Raw genomic sequence first — 15284 nt, forward strand, 5'->3', positions numbered from 1 at the left:
AAGTCAACAGGCTATGGCGGCGTCGCTGTCAATATTCGAATGGTTTTCACGCCCCGGGAAAGCTGGGCGTTGACGTGAGGGAACCTAAATTAGCGCCTACTTCCGTCTTAATTAATTAATTAACTGTTTTAATTATGTCCTTAATTTCTTACTAAATAACTCCGACTCCAAGAATTTGATTCTTTGTCTGATTTTGGAAATAAATTAATTAGTGAATAATTAGAGGTTGAAAATATCATATGTTCAATTTTTCTCATTCACATGTTAATAAATTAAAAAAAAATATTTCTTTTTTCCATTTCTTGAGAAAATAATAAATTTCATAACCTCTGTCCATTTGTTCCTTTGTCAATATGAACACATGTCAATAGACGAACACACGTACTCTCGATGGCTCGAGGTACGATATTTTATCATATTTAAATAATTTTTTTTAATAATTGTGGATAATCATCGTCACGTCCATTTTCATCTAACATTCTAACAAAATTTTACTTTCAAGGTCGTTTTAAAACACCTCTAAAACATCAATATTGCAATTTTTTTTTTAACGAAGAGGATAATTTTTAAATAATAAATAAAGTTATTATAAATTATAGTTAGTATTTAATATTTAATATTTTATTATAAAGTAAATATCTAGATATTTGGTTTCTTACCATATATATCTTTTTATTTATTATTATTTCGTATCTTTGTAATTTATTTATTCTCTCTGATGGATTGAGCAAACATACTCAATAAATAGGTTTGTAATTTAGCCTATTATTAAAAAAGTTACAACACTTTTATTTATATATATATATATTTGTTAGTGGACCATAATTATATGATTAAAAAAATAAAAAAAATAAAAAGAAAGGAGCTTCTCATTAAAGGAAAAAAGTGGTTTTGCTAAGTGGTGGCAACGTGGGATGATAATTAATTAAAAGTGACTAAAGTGTGTTCTTTTGATTTATGCTTTCATTTGATCTGATGCCCTTTCAAACCATACTCCCACAAAGGAATAATTTAATTTTATTTTTTTTAATATATTGTCACAAACAACCATTAATTTATTTAAAAGTTATTAAATTCCACATCATTTAAAAATAATAGTAATTCATATAAATAAATAAATAAATAAATCTTTTCATTTTATTAGAGGGAGGTTAAAGTCCTATTTTTATTACTCAAATTTATTATTATTAAAATAAATTTTATTTTGGAATTTCACATATTTAGTTATTCAAAATTAAAAAAGAAAATAAACTTATATATATATATATTTTTTTTTTTTCTTTCACATAAGTATTAGAACGGGTGTGCCCATCTTTTAGGTTAGAGCTTCTCTTTATAGTAGAAATTTATAGTAGAGTCACGTGAATATCAAAGATAGGGACTATGATCATTGTCTCGACTCCGTTTTTTTATTCCTATTTCAATATATATTTATAAATATTCAAAACAATTTTAAAAAATGAAAGACGAAAAAGTCACACCACCGCTCAATCTTTGCCCTCTTAAGACTAAACATACAACCTACAAATTAATAATTTCTTACAACGAAGACCAAATTTTGAAACCAAATTTGCTTATTCTAAAAATAATTATTAAACGTACGATAAATTATTTTTTTTTTTTTTGGAATTTTGCTTAAAAATTGCAAGAATAAGAGTAGTTTGTTCCAGCACAGTGTGGGACCCACTACGCATGCTAAGTCCAACGCACTCGTGATTGCGCCACAGATTCTCCATAACGGCCGAGTTGGGACCACACGCAACTTTGTTATTTAATTAATTTATTTATTTATTTATTTTGTATATAGAAAATTAAAATTGGGCCGGGCTCCATTCTGGCTTGGGCTTTAGCCTGCGTCTCACGGGCTAAAGGCCCAACTAGAGAATTTCGTACCATTTTTTTTTTTAATATTTATAAAACTATTTATTTGTTGGTTGTTTTTATTTTTGAAATTATTTATTTTAAATCGTAAATAAATTAATTAAAATTATAATTTGTTCTTTTTATTACTTTTTTTTTTTAAATTATAATACCTGTATATTGTGAGTGGGACAAAATTAGGTAAATTTGGCATATGACTGATTGCCACCTAGTTTAAACTGGACACGTCAGCATTTGAGTGTGCCACCTAACCCTCCAAAATGGGAAACAAAGTACAAACAAAAAGTCTTTTCTTCTTCTATTGGTAGTTGCGTCTCTTCTTACACTTCATTTTAGCATTACTTTTGTGACATATTCGTTTAATATAAACTAACTTAGAGTTAGAGAATTAAATTAATGTCATTTTTTGATTCATTGTTCGTATAGATTGGAAAAATCTTTTGAAAACCATAAGCTTCCCTCTAGAGGCTTGTGGGAGCTCTCGAATAGCCTCTCCTTTCTCTGGAATAATCTTTCAAAACTATAAGTCTCCCCTTAATCAAACTTCGACTCCTTTCTCTTGAGCTATTGAACAAAAAATAAAGTACACCCTTTGTTCGATATTTGAAGTTAGATGAACACGACTCTTTACAATTGTACGATATTGTCCACTTTGAATATAAGCTCTCGTGGCTTTGCTTTGAGCTCCCCCAAAAGACCTCATGCCAATAGAGAGAGTATTCTTTGATTATAAACACATAATCTTCCACTAAATTAACTAACGTAGCATGTGGTAACTGGACTCCACTTTTTTAAATTTATGAACGTAGTAACCCTCTTTTTTTAAATTGAAATCAAATTATTTTTCAAAATATTTGTGGAGGGTATGTTGGTAATTGAGTTTTTTTTTTTTTTAATTCAAAATGCAATATCTATACAAAAGTGAAATTTCTGTAATAAAATAGAAAAAGAAGGGTATTTGTGTAATTAATACTAAACATGAATTAATTTGCAAAGCTACTTAAATTGGGCCTGAAGTAAACGAAATGGGCCAAGCTTCACCGTTCCAGGCGAATATTTCGGTTCTTGCATTATTATAATTTTATCACCATATCTTAATTTATTAATTGCAATAATTATTTAAAACATTTAAGTAAGCTAATTACATTTAAATATTTGACATACTTACAAATATCTGATTTTTTTAATAAATTTTAAATAGTATCCAATAAAATACACAGGTGAAATATATAATTTATATTAGGCTAAAATAATATAATTTCTCTCCCTTTTAAAAAAAAATATTCATAAATTTTCAAAATTTTCAATAATACTCTCAAACTTTTAAAGATATCCTTCAACTCTGGGTGTTTTAAAAATATCCATGATTTTTTTTAAGCTCAAAAGTATTTTTAAATATTTAAAAATAAATAAAAAAATATCTTTAGTAATGGATTTAAAAAATAATTTTCAAAAATAATATTAAAAATTTTAGAGATATTCAACGTAGGGTGGTTAAACAGTTTTTTGGTCCATATTTAGATGATAAATTTTTTTAGTATTAATGTTATTATTATTATTATTTTAAATATAATATAATAAAAAAAAAAAAAGGGTATTTTTGAACTTTTAAATTTTTTTTTTATAGAGTATTAATAAAACTTTTTAAATATGTTTAAAATAAAGTATAGACCATAATTAATATATAAAATGTAATTATTAAAGGATATTATTTTCAGTAATTTATATAAAATGTAATATTTATTACAATTTATTTGAATTAAAGGTTCCATTATAATTTCAAAACTGTATTATTTTAGTCCTACATTCTCAATTTTTTCTTACCATTTTTTTTTGTTATATTTTTATTTTTTATCTAATTTCTTATTGTACAAAGCTAGTTTGTAACATGTGCTTATATGTTATATTAAGAGATTCCTCGATTAAAATGGAATAAAAGTAAAGGTTATAATATATACCTATTTAAAAGTTTATGTAATAAATTTAAAATTTAACAATAAAAAATAAAAATTTAAACCTTAATTCACGAATCTTGACTTAAAAGTAAAATATGCAATAATTTTTTTATTTTTTATTTTAGCTTAATTTTTATTAATAAAAAATAAGATAATATTATAATTATTTTTAAAATTTTAAAATGGAAAGGTTATAAAATGGAGGCTTATTTATTAATTTATCTATTGCAAGTAATGGCGAAGTTCAGTTGACAGTCCATTATATAACTTCTCCCATTTAATTCATACCAGAAAGCAGAAAATCAGTGCATAGTTTCAGTACAGGTAAAATAGACTCGGCTGCACTGGATCACATATTTCTTTTGAAGTCCGAAGTATTTCGCTTAGAAAATCGTGATTCCGCTCTCTTTTGCTATTTTCTGAATTTCAGTAAACGCGCTGTGACTCCGTCTTATCGTCCTCCTGCTCCAGCCTTCCCGCCCGCGTCTCTAACCACTCTTCTTCTCTCGTTTCCATGAATCTCTCAGAGTAGCTCGTTCCTATTCATCAGTGTTACAGTACAATGCCGTCGCAATTAGCATCCAGATCGGAATCCGGTTCCGATTCGAAATCGAAATCTGAACCTACTTCGAAGTCCAGATCGCTGCCGATTGTGCCGCATGAAAAGGCTGTTTCCGGTCAAATTGCAGTGCCTCTGTCAGTTTTGGACCCTAAAATTGGGAGAGAGGATTGTTTGAGGAGATCGACGAGGCTCAGTCCATGTTCTTCTTCAGTGGATGTTCGTCGGCAGAATGTGGCTAGAAATGGCGTTAATAGAGCTCGTTTTGGTTCTTCTTCGACTGATTCGAGGCTTGATTTTTTAGTGAATGAGACTTGCCTGAGGAAGTCACCGAGGCTGCATCCTGGTATGGTCAGGGGAAATGGAGATGGAACTGTTAATCTACCTCTAAAAGAATGCAGGTTGTCGTTGATGGATGCTAGTAGTTTGAGAAGGTCGCCGCGATTGAACGGGTCCGGGAGTGGTAATGGAGAAATAGAGTTGTCCGTAGAAACGACGTCGAAGAAGAGGAAGATCAACGATTTGGGAAGGTCTGCGACGGAAATCGCCAAGGTGACGTTATTCGATTCAATTAACGGAAACGAGAGGAAGTGCGGCCTCAATCAGGTGCCAATTACTGTTTTCTTCCATTACTGTTGCGTTTTTTCGTTCTGATTTTATCCTATTAAAGCAAATAGACGTACATTGTCCAAAATTAGCTGCGTTCTGTTTTCTTTTCAAAATTACTGCGTCATCTGAATACAAAACATTAGTACAAATAGTACTCGATTTAGCTGGCTTCTGAAATTTCCTTGTTTTTGGATTTTGATTTTTAAATATAGAAGCGTTCTCTTCAACAACTGTTTCAATTTGTTCAAAGCGCAAGTTTCAAGAATTCAAAATTTACTCGATTTACCGTGCATTTTTTCCTTTTCTCCTGAAACAAGTTCCTAGGCGTTTTTTTTTCGAGGCTGATGATTTCATGCTTAGTAGCACAAATTTGCAATCTCCTGACGAACTTAACGGTTTCGAAAGGATTTATGAAGAGAGTCCGAATAGCGTTTTTCGTATTGGTTGGTTGCTCACCGCGAAAATCGAAACTGTTATTGAAGAACTTCCTATGTATAACATTATTTTTTTTTTTAAACAAATTATTACCTTAATTGCTGTCCAATCGTGAGCGAGAGACGGGACGCTGAGTTTTTTCCGAATTTGCTTTTCTTGTTGTTTTTTTTTTTTTTAATAATTATAAAAAAAATGTTAATTCGGAAAAATTCCTTCGAAACAGCGGATTCAAGACAACATCCACATTTTTTTTTCTTCCTTAAATAGAACTATTTTTCTTTTATATATTTAAATAAAATTGTATGAGATGAGATAATCTCAGCTACCATATGACAGTTTTTGTTTTTTTGCTATTTAATTGACGAGACGATTTCAAAATTTTCTAGTTAATGCGTCTGATCAAATGTCTTTCTTTTTTGCATTGTTTAACTTAAATCATTTTATGAATATGTAAATATGAACCTATAAAAATATATATATATATAAATTTTTTTTTAGAACAACACATTTTTACATTAATTTTGAGTCTCCCTAAATGCTTGTATTTTTTCTTTTAGCCAAATTCTGTTTCTTACATAGATATTGTTCAATGAAAGTCTAACATTGACTAATTTAGGGAATCATCTTAGATTTATAACGAAGGAATAATATCTACGTTGGTGTTGGCGTGAGGCCTCTTAGAGAAGTCCAAAGCAAAGACATGAGAACTAAAAATTGACAATATCATACCATCATGGAGAGTCGTGTTCATCTAATAGATACTTGTGCTTGTGTTCCATTTTTCAAAAAATCTTATGAAAAAAATACTATATTTTTAAAAATTACACTAATATAGTATTTTTTTAAAGGTGAACTAATATACCACAATTTTTTTTTTTTTTTTTGAAGTAACTATTAAAACTCTAAACCCTAGGTAAAATATAAAGATACTAACTAAACTTCTAAAAAAAAAAAAAAAATCAATTGTGAACAATACCCCCGAATGATCCTATACCAATTCGGCTAATGATAGCGTTTTGAGCATTTTTTTATCTGTATTTGAGTGTCTATTAGTTCATCTTATGGTAAGTTTTTAGCTTCGTTTTGAACAATGTATAATCTCACTATATGTTTAAGTTGGAGTATGATATAATGAAATTATAACTTTCCTTTTTATTAGTTCATCTTAAGTTTGAGCCTTTTCCTTCTTAATTCTGGTAATTTATCATATGCACTGCGTATGATTTGATGTCGAATCTTCATTGATTTATTGTCTTTAGTTTATTAAAACATTGTGTTATATTACGTAAGTGAAATGTTTGTTATACATCATTATAAACAATTATAGAAAGAACGGTTACTATGAATTTAAAATTAATTGTAACTCTTTTTTTGGATGAAATTTTATTTCACTAGATTATTTAGACGACAGATCAACTAGGTACGCCATTGATAGCCTTTACTCGTGTCCTAGCTAGTCTGAGAGCTAAATTTGCCTCGATTGTTTGCCTCTTTCCCTGAGCTTTCCTCAAGTTAGCTTCCGTTGTTTCAAGAGTTTGCTGAGCTTATTGATCCCTTGCGGATCAATGTCACTAGCCTTCTCCGCATCATATGAGTTTTTTACGCCATTTTTACGCCACTATCTGTTAAACTAAAATTTAAGAGTAGTCGAGTAGAAAGAATGTTTGTACTTTAAAGTAAATTGTATGTTTAAGTAAGTGTTGATGAAGAATATCAATTGCTTAATGGTGTAATCCAGCAATTTCTTTCAATTATGATTGAAGGGTATTCCGGCAATCCTCGAAGTCTGAACTTCTTGTTGATGCTGCTACTCTTACTGTATGGCCTACAAGCGTTGCGAGTTACTTTATCATCTGTTTCTTGGTGATGAACTTTGAACAGATTTATTTTATTGATGAATTGGAAAACTGAATTTTACAGGCTGAAAAGGCTACTAGCCAATGCTTGACCAATAAGTGAGTAATGATCTACAAACTTTTCTTTGGTGTTCGTATTTTGTTCAAAGCAGCTGTGTTTAAATTCCATTTCTAATTGAATTTTGCATCTTTGTTGACAAAGAGCGGGGAAAGATGTAGTAGATAAAAAGATGGAGGGAATGGAGCTGAAGTTTCTCAGGAGATCTCCAAGATTTTCATCTGATCGAGTTGAACGTGAAATTAGAAGTCATAAACCTTCATCAAAGAAGATTTGCTCAAGAAAGCTCGAATCTCCTAAGGTCGACAGCTTTCATTCATTATCATTGACAGTTGACAATGCTGAAATGGATTCATCAAGAAAACTAGAAACAGAAGAATTATCTTTCCTAAAGCAAGAAGAGTCCAATGAAGCAACGATTTCTTTGATTTTGGAAACTTTAAATCTCACAGCAGAACTTTCTCACAAGATAGAAGCCGAATCATCGCCTTTCTCACCGTGTATAAATCAGGAAGAAGTGCCTAAACTCTTCCGTCGCAACTCTCGTTTCGTCGGTGAGAAGATTTTAAGAAGGTCTCCTAGGCTTTCTTCAGACACTAACTATAGTTCCAATGCTGATTCTTGTAATGGTTTTGGTAAGAAAATTGACAAGCCGTTAAGTAAATTGCCCAGACCTTCATTATCTTCATGTGGAAATGAGCGATCCAGGTCAGCGGATAACCGAACCTCCATATTACGTGGGGCTGAAAATTGTACTGTCAGACATTCTTCCTCTGAACTTCTAGAGTCAGATATAGAATGTCCTGTGGAGAAAATTAGGAATTCTTCTGGTGTTAAAGAGAAAAGGAATCAAAACAAAGCAGCTTCTTTCTTTGTTGGAGATCCAGTTCCTGCTGATGAGGCTCAACAGAGATGGAAATGGCGCTATGAAATGAAGGTAGTTGTCTGTTTTTATACAATTTTCAGTTCATTTCTTTCCTATACTAATACTCATATTTCATTTGTGGAATCAGAGTTCTAAGGACTGCGTTGGTGGAGTTTATATATATATATATATATATATATATATATATATTTGTTCTGTGAAAGCAATGTTATTTGATACAAGTTATTTTAATACTAATAGGTCACTTCTTTTATACGATAAAAATAATTTTGGAGATGTGTTCTTCAATTTGTTCCCATAATGCTTTTGAGATAACCATTTGTTTAATTTGAATTCCCATTTTAAGGCTTGCTTTTTGTGTTTTATCTTCCGCGTTGACTTCATAGTAGCATCCCTGATCTGATTCTTGAATCAACATATCAGATTAATTGGACAATTTACTTTATACATAGCTTCATTCCATGTGCATTGCACTACCTGTAAATTTGTATTCCGATCATAATTGCACTAACCTTTCTGGAATATGCAGAGTCAAATTTCTAAGGGACAGAGAATGGCAGAAAGGTGAGGCATAATTAGTTCTTAAGCCTATCCTTTTAGTGTTATTCTGATATTTGAAATCTTTTTTAGTTAAAAATTGTGTTCCAATTCAGCCAATTTTTTCTTATTGCCATGCTTTACAGTGATGATGATGAAGATATGATTGTGCATAATGTGGAATGCCATTATACTCGTGCTAGTATTGCAAATACCATTTTCAGTCTGGGAGATTGTGTATATGTTAAGGTAAATGGCCTCTATTTCAATACTATTTTTTATTATATTGTTAAGCCAAAATAAAATACTACTTTGACCATACGATATGAAAGCAGAGATGAAGGATATCACTTCTGCTCTGAACAAATTTGAAACCCTTCTCTTGAGGAGACAAAGGATATCTCAACATCCTTTTGTTTTATGTTGAACGTGTGGAGCATTGCACGTGGTACGAAATATAGGTTACTTGGATAATCTATTGCCCCAATTGAAATTGAAATTATCCTTCTAATGAGGAGAAAAAGGACATCTTTATCTTGTTCCCTTTGTTTAAATCACTCTTTCATTACCAAATCATGTTGAGCATCAGACGACAGATGTTGCATGATGAGAGATTTTGGATTCCTCTCAATAGTAAATTATTTTGCAGGGTGAAGGAGAAAAAAATCATGTTGGGACAATTATAGAACTTTTCAAGACAACAGATGGGGATAATTATTTCAGAGGACAGTGGTTTTATAGAGTGGAAGATACAGTGAGTTAAATTTCCTGTTCACTCTTGTTCTCATTTTTAAAGTAGTAGCTAATTATTCAACTGTTCCAAGGAGTACCTTAACGTAATTTATTTCTCAGGTTATCAAGGATGAGGGTGCTTTTCATGACAGTAGGCGTTTATTTTATTCAACTGTTATGAATGACAACCCACTAGATTGTATTGTTTCAAAAGTAAATATTAAACGAGTAAAACCCAGGGTATGCTTGCCTCACAATCCCTGCCTTTGTAATTTGATCTTATTTGACAGTGCCATCACTATGTCTTAACTTTGTTGTAGGCATGTAAGGCCTCATTCCTTTCAGAACTAATGTGAACCTTTTGCAGGTAGGCCACAGGTCAAACTCTGCACCTTCATTTGATTTCTATTATGATATGGAATACTGTGTAGACTATTCGACTTTTCGCACCTTGAAAGATGGTGAGTGTAATTATTATTGGGCATATAATATAATATGGTAGAATTAAGTGATGCTTCTTGATTCTTCACTTTTAATTTATACTTCTAAAATGTTGTTTAAATTTTATTCTTGGTATGCTTCAAAGTCTATGCCTCATCTTTTCTTTTTTTCATTTTTCTCTTAAGTTTTAGTTCAATCATTTTTTTGCCAAATTTCTTACCTTTTGTTAAATCTGGTGTCAAACCAAATTGCAAACTTTATCAACTCAAAAGATTGAATACTGCAAAGGGTTGGGCATTGTAAACTTTTTCTTTCTTTCTTTTGTTTTTTCGAATTCTATTTTAAAATCGTCGAGGACAGCTGTTTCGTCTGTAAAATTTTATGAGTTTTAGGATATATGGTTTTAGGGTGAATTGTATTGTCTGATAAGTGGAAATTCTATATGTTTTATTTTCCATTAGATGAATCCCTCAAGAACATCGACACAGCACCAACTACTGGCATGGAAACTTTTCATGAATCATCGTCATTGAACTCTTTGGAGAATATTCCCAAGAAGGACAACTTAGAATTATTGGATCTATACTCCGGATGTGGGGGAATGTCAACTGGACTATGCCTTGGTGCCAAATATTCTTCTGTTGGCCTCATTACGGTAGTCTGTCTTATGCTTAGTTTTTTCTTTCTAATATCCAGGCAGTTAAAACCTTTTCTATTTCAAACACATTCAGCTTCATTCAATTTTAAGTTCATCCTTGTCTTAGAGATGGGCAGTTGATAGCCGCAAATCTGCATGCGAGAGTGTGAAACTGAATCATCCAGAAACACATGTGAGTATAGGTGATCGTTTATTGGATTTTAGAAAATTATTCCCTCAGTTATTTGAAATATTTAAAATATAACTTGGGTTTGTTATAGGTCAGAAATGAAACTGCTGATGATTTTCTGGACCTATTAAGGGAGTGGGAAAAACTATGTAAGCGCTATAAGGTCAATGATGAAGAAAAAACGCGACTATCACGGTCAAAAGTATCTGATGATAATTTGAAGTCCACCAAGGATGAACTTCCAACTTCTGAGTATGAGGTTTCGAGCTTAGTTGACATTTGTTATGGTGATCCAACCGAAACAGGCAAGCGTGGCTTAAAGTTTATGGTAAATAATTTGCCTCTTTCTAGCAGAACAAATAATGAATTTGTCTGTTTTTGTTCGTCTCTACTCTGTCCTTCTGAATTTTCCTCGTTGTGTCCCTTTTTCAGTCTTGTCAAATCTGAACCACTAGTCAACTAAATGATTTTCTAAAGAATTCTGTTTTAATAAATTATCAGAAATAATATTTAGCAGCTGATCTTGCCAAGTAATTTGATCAAATCTGTGGTTGGATCTAAATTTTGCTACCTTAAAAAGTTATTGCTTGATATACTGATTCTAATTTCATTAGGTTCATTGGAAAGGCTATGGTTCAAGTGAAGATACATGGGAACCAGTTGAAGGTTTAAGGTCAATTCTTATTCTTTAGTGCTTTTCTTATTTTACCCTCATTTTCCTTTTTTCCCCCCCTCATCTTTTGTCTTCTGTAGTAACTGCCAAGAAGCAATTAAGGATTTTGTGAAAAGAGGTTTGAGACAGAAAATTTTGCCACTTCCTGTAAGTGACTAGTCCTATTCACTTTGTAAGCGGGCTATTATATTTGAGTTCTTCAATTGACTCTAACGAATAAGTTATATGTCAGGGAGATGTTGATGTTATTTGTGGTGGTCCTCCTTGCCAAGGAATCAGTGGCTATAATCGCTATAGAAACATCGACTCTCCGATGGATGATGAACGAAATCGCCAGATAGTTATCTTCATGGATATAGTGAAATTCTTACGGCCTAAATTTGTATTGATGGAAAATGTGACTGACATTTTGAGATTCAATCAAGCTTCTCTGGGAAGATATGCAATGAGTCGTTTGGTACATATGAATTACCAAGCAAGACTTGGTACAATAGCTGCTGGATGTTTCGGTCTTCCACAGTTTCGGTTGCGTGTCTTCCTTTGGGGTGCTCATCCTAATGAGGTGAACTTCATCAATCCTTCCATTCTGATCTTTGTAAAGGTCTCTTTCTTATAAGAGTTCATTCTTTTCATTAAGTTTTTTCATCTGTCATGTATAGAAACTACCTCAATTTCCACTTCCAACGCATGAAGTAATTGTTAGATATTGGCCCCCACCAGAGTTTGAGGTAACTTTAGTTTGAGCTAGTGAATTTATTTTAATCTTATATTTATATTAACATATTTGGTCTATATTTGCAGCGAAACACTGTTGCATATGATGAAGACCAACCCCGTGAACTTGAAAAAGCCGTTCTTCTTCAAGATGCCATCTCTGACCTCCCAGCAGTACTTGCACTGTTTTGGACTTGAAATTCTCATCTTTAATCATCTAACAGAACGGAACATTTTATGTACAATTTTGTTAAAATCTGCAGGTATTGAATTCTGAGTCTCGGGAAAAAATGCCATATGAAAAGCCTCCAGAAACAGAATTTCAAAGATACATAAGATCATCTCAATATGGTGAGATTTCATGTATTGCAAATCATTAATGTCATCCTTTTTCCTCCTTGTAATTTGCTTCGGAAATGTTAATGTTAATGTTAATGTTAGTGAATTAAAGAAACAACAAAAAGATGCTATGCAAAAATAATGAGTCCACTCATGACTAAGTTCTGATTCTCTTGCTCTTGTTTATTTTCAGAGATGACAGGCTGTGAAGCAAACAAGACAAGTACAGATTCACTATATGACCATCAGCCATACTTGTTAGGCGAAGATGACTACTTGCGAGTTTGTAACATTCCAAAGAGAAAGGTTGTTTAATAATTCTCTTACAGTTGGATTCATCATTAAGATATTGTTCTTACATTATGATTATGTATAGGGGGCAAATTTCAGGGATCTTCCTGGTGTAATTGTGGGAAATGACAATGTTGTTCGGCGAGATCCAGAAAACAATGTATTACTACCATCAGGAAAACCAATGGTTAGTGCTCTAAATTTCTTTATGAAATTCCTTGAGCGTTTTGGAGTTTATTTCCCTCATGTTTTGTCAAATAAGTTCAATTTGATGAACTCAAAACTTGAGTAAGTGGTGAAATTAATAAATTTTCAAAACTAATTAAGAAAGTAATTCTTATGCAACGAATAAATTACACAAAATTTAACCAACAAAAAGTCTATAAGAACATAGAAGTTTTGTATCAATTGAAATAAAACTTAATAATTATCGCCTTCATGTTTTGTTTTCTAAAAAAATTTCAGGTACCACACTATGCTTTCACTTTTGAACATGGAAAGTCGAGAAGGTTTGTTATCTTTCATTTAATTAGCTGTCTCGTGGAATCTCTAGCTTAAGTGTATCATATTCTGGTTGTGCAGACCATTTGGAAGGTTGTGGTGGGATGAGACAGTGCCCACAGTAGTGACTTTCCCAAGTTATCACAGCCAGGTTTCTTCTTCTCCTAATTACCATTTGTCTTCTTGTTTCCTGTTTCTTCCTTCTGATGATTGCTTCTACTCATTTAACAAAAGTCTCCAAATAAAATTTCCAAGAAAAGAGAAAACTGCAATGGAAAATGCGTTGCAAATTGGATCGTCGAGATATATACTTTTGTAAACACTTCGATTATTGAGATTAGTTGCTACCCGTTGGAGAATTTCTTCTCTCTGAACCACGTAAATCTTTGTCTCTTTGTTTAATTTCTGTTTGTGGGTGTATAAGTACAATCAATTTTGCTCCTGCATTTGCTACAACGAAATGATTACCAAACAACTTTATAGTAAATACTTGATTATAAATTTTTTAAAGAAACAATCAGCAATTTTACATTAAAAAATAAAATTGAAAAAAGGTGCACCAGTGTCTAGAGTTTTTAAATCTTGTGATTTGTGGGATTTTTGTGTTCCAAGTGTTTTGTAATTTATATTACAGGTAGCATTACACCCGGAACAAGATCGAGTACTGACCATAAGAGAATATGCAAGATTGCAAGGGTTCCCTGACTATTATAGATTCTTTGGGACTGTCAAAGAGAGGTCAGTATCCTTCTCTCTGCATTTTGGAAATGCTTTCTTATTCTCAGCCAAATTTCTAAATCTTTCTTTTGTATAATTGATTAGAAAAACAACAATCTTTTAGTTCGTTTTTGTTTATGAAAATGATGAATTCAAATATTTTAGAGTTTAGGGTTTTTAAGCATAGTAGAAACAAAATAGTTATCAAATGGACCTTGAAATATATAGTCGGTTATGAATATAAACGCTGCAGATATCGTCAAGTTGGGAATGCGGTTGCTGTATCGGTTTCACGGGCGTTGGGTTATTCCCTTGGATTGGCAGTGAGAAGAATGGGAGGTGATGAACCATTGATGACACTTCCTCCCAAATTCTCTCTTTCTAACTACATTCAATTCCAAAAACCACCTGAAAAGAAGGATACTGATTAGCATTTGATCTCTACCTGTTCCTGTTCTGTGGTTGTTTAGCTTTTGATACTCTGAAATGGTGTTTTTATTCTTGTTAGAGCACACCCACACTTGATCTCAAACCTTACTAGTAGTAGTAGAAGAATGTAATTCCCATTTTTGTTTCATGTTCCTCCCTAACCCTTCAGAGGCGTATGTTTCAGCGATATTCTCGAATCCCGAGATGGGTTTGAAATTCCTATGTTTATTGGGCAGGAACGTAAGATATTGAACATTCTATTTATTTTGTATTAGTTTCTTTATTTATTTTGGGAACCTTGGTGTGTTCATTTATTTGTCTCATATTTATTAGCCCAACTTTGGAAGAAATACGAGTATTTTTTAAATAAACGAACAATTGTTCAGCTTGTTTATCGATAGAAAATCCGTTCACCTCTTCCTCGGGTAGATTTATCCACTTTTTTACTTGAAATGAAATGTTGCTTCAAAAATGTTTTCTCATTGTCTAGTGGTTCAGGACATCTCTCTTTTAAGGAGGTAGCGGGGATATTCCCGAAACTCACAAAGAAAAAAGGAAGTGAGTTAGACAAAAAAAAAAAACGAAGCGCGGGAAGGATAATATTTCTCTTAGTTGTCCATAGAAAAAAAAAGATTTTTCTATTTGTAATTTCAGAAATATTAATTGAAATTTGAAAATAAAATATAACGGTGCATTTTATAATAATTTGATTTTTGGTTTTTTAAAATTATGTATATAATATTAAGGTTAGTTTTTATAAGAATTTAACTTTTTTTTTTGTGTTTTATCTATATTTTCAAGCACCCAATCAAAATTTGAAAAAAAAAAAAAAAAAAAAAAAAAA

The 15284-nt window shown here is 31.7% G+C and overlaps 1 protein-coding gene across 3 annotated transcripts; it reads left to right on the forward strand.

The window, feature by feature from the left end:
- The first annotated feature begins 4161 nt into the window (after positions 1-4161).
- On the forward strand, positions 4162-14736 carry LOC111498655 (DNA (cytosine-5)-methyltransferase CMT2). 3 transcript variants are annotated; one of them, XM_023149979.1, is made up of 24 exons: positions 4162-5001; positions 7204-7257; positions 7360-7394; positions 7498-8290; positions 8769-8803; positions 8923-9025; positions 9426-9530; positions 9629-9748; positions 9876-9969; positions 10411-10604; positions 10714-10779; positions 10868-11104; positions 11391-11449; positions 11530-11596; positions 11682-12011; positions 12109-12177; positions 12251-12337; positions 12427-12514; positions 12696-12808; positions 12879-12980; positions 13259-13302; positions 13376-13445; positions 13929-14032; positions 14265-14736. In XM_023149979.1, the coding sequence occupies exons 1-24, from the start codon at positions 4399-4401 to the stop codon at positions 14440-14442; spliced, it is 3750 nt and encodes a 1249-aa protein (XP_023005747.1). In that variant the 5' UTR covers positions 4162-4398; the 3' UTR covers positions 14443-14736. The 3 variants fall into 3 exon arrangements, with proteins under 3 accessions (XP_023005747.1, XP_023005748.1, XP_023005749.1); XM_023149980.1 differs by lacking the exon at positions 7204-7257; XM_023149981.1 differs by lacking the exons at positions 7204-7257; positions 7360-7394 and having other exon boundaries at positions 4869-5001.
- The last annotated feature ends 548 nt before the right edge of the window (positions 14737-15284 follow it).

Source organism: Cucurbita maxima, unplaced genomic scaffold (assembly GCF_002738345.1).
Source record: "Cucurbita maxima cultivar Rimu unplaced genomic scaffold, Cmax_1.0 Cma_Scf00025, whole genome shotgun sequence".
NCBI classification, from domain to species: Eukaryota; Viridiplantae; Streptophyta; class Magnoliopsida; order Cucurbitales; family Cucurbitaceae; genus Cucurbita; species Cucurbita maxima.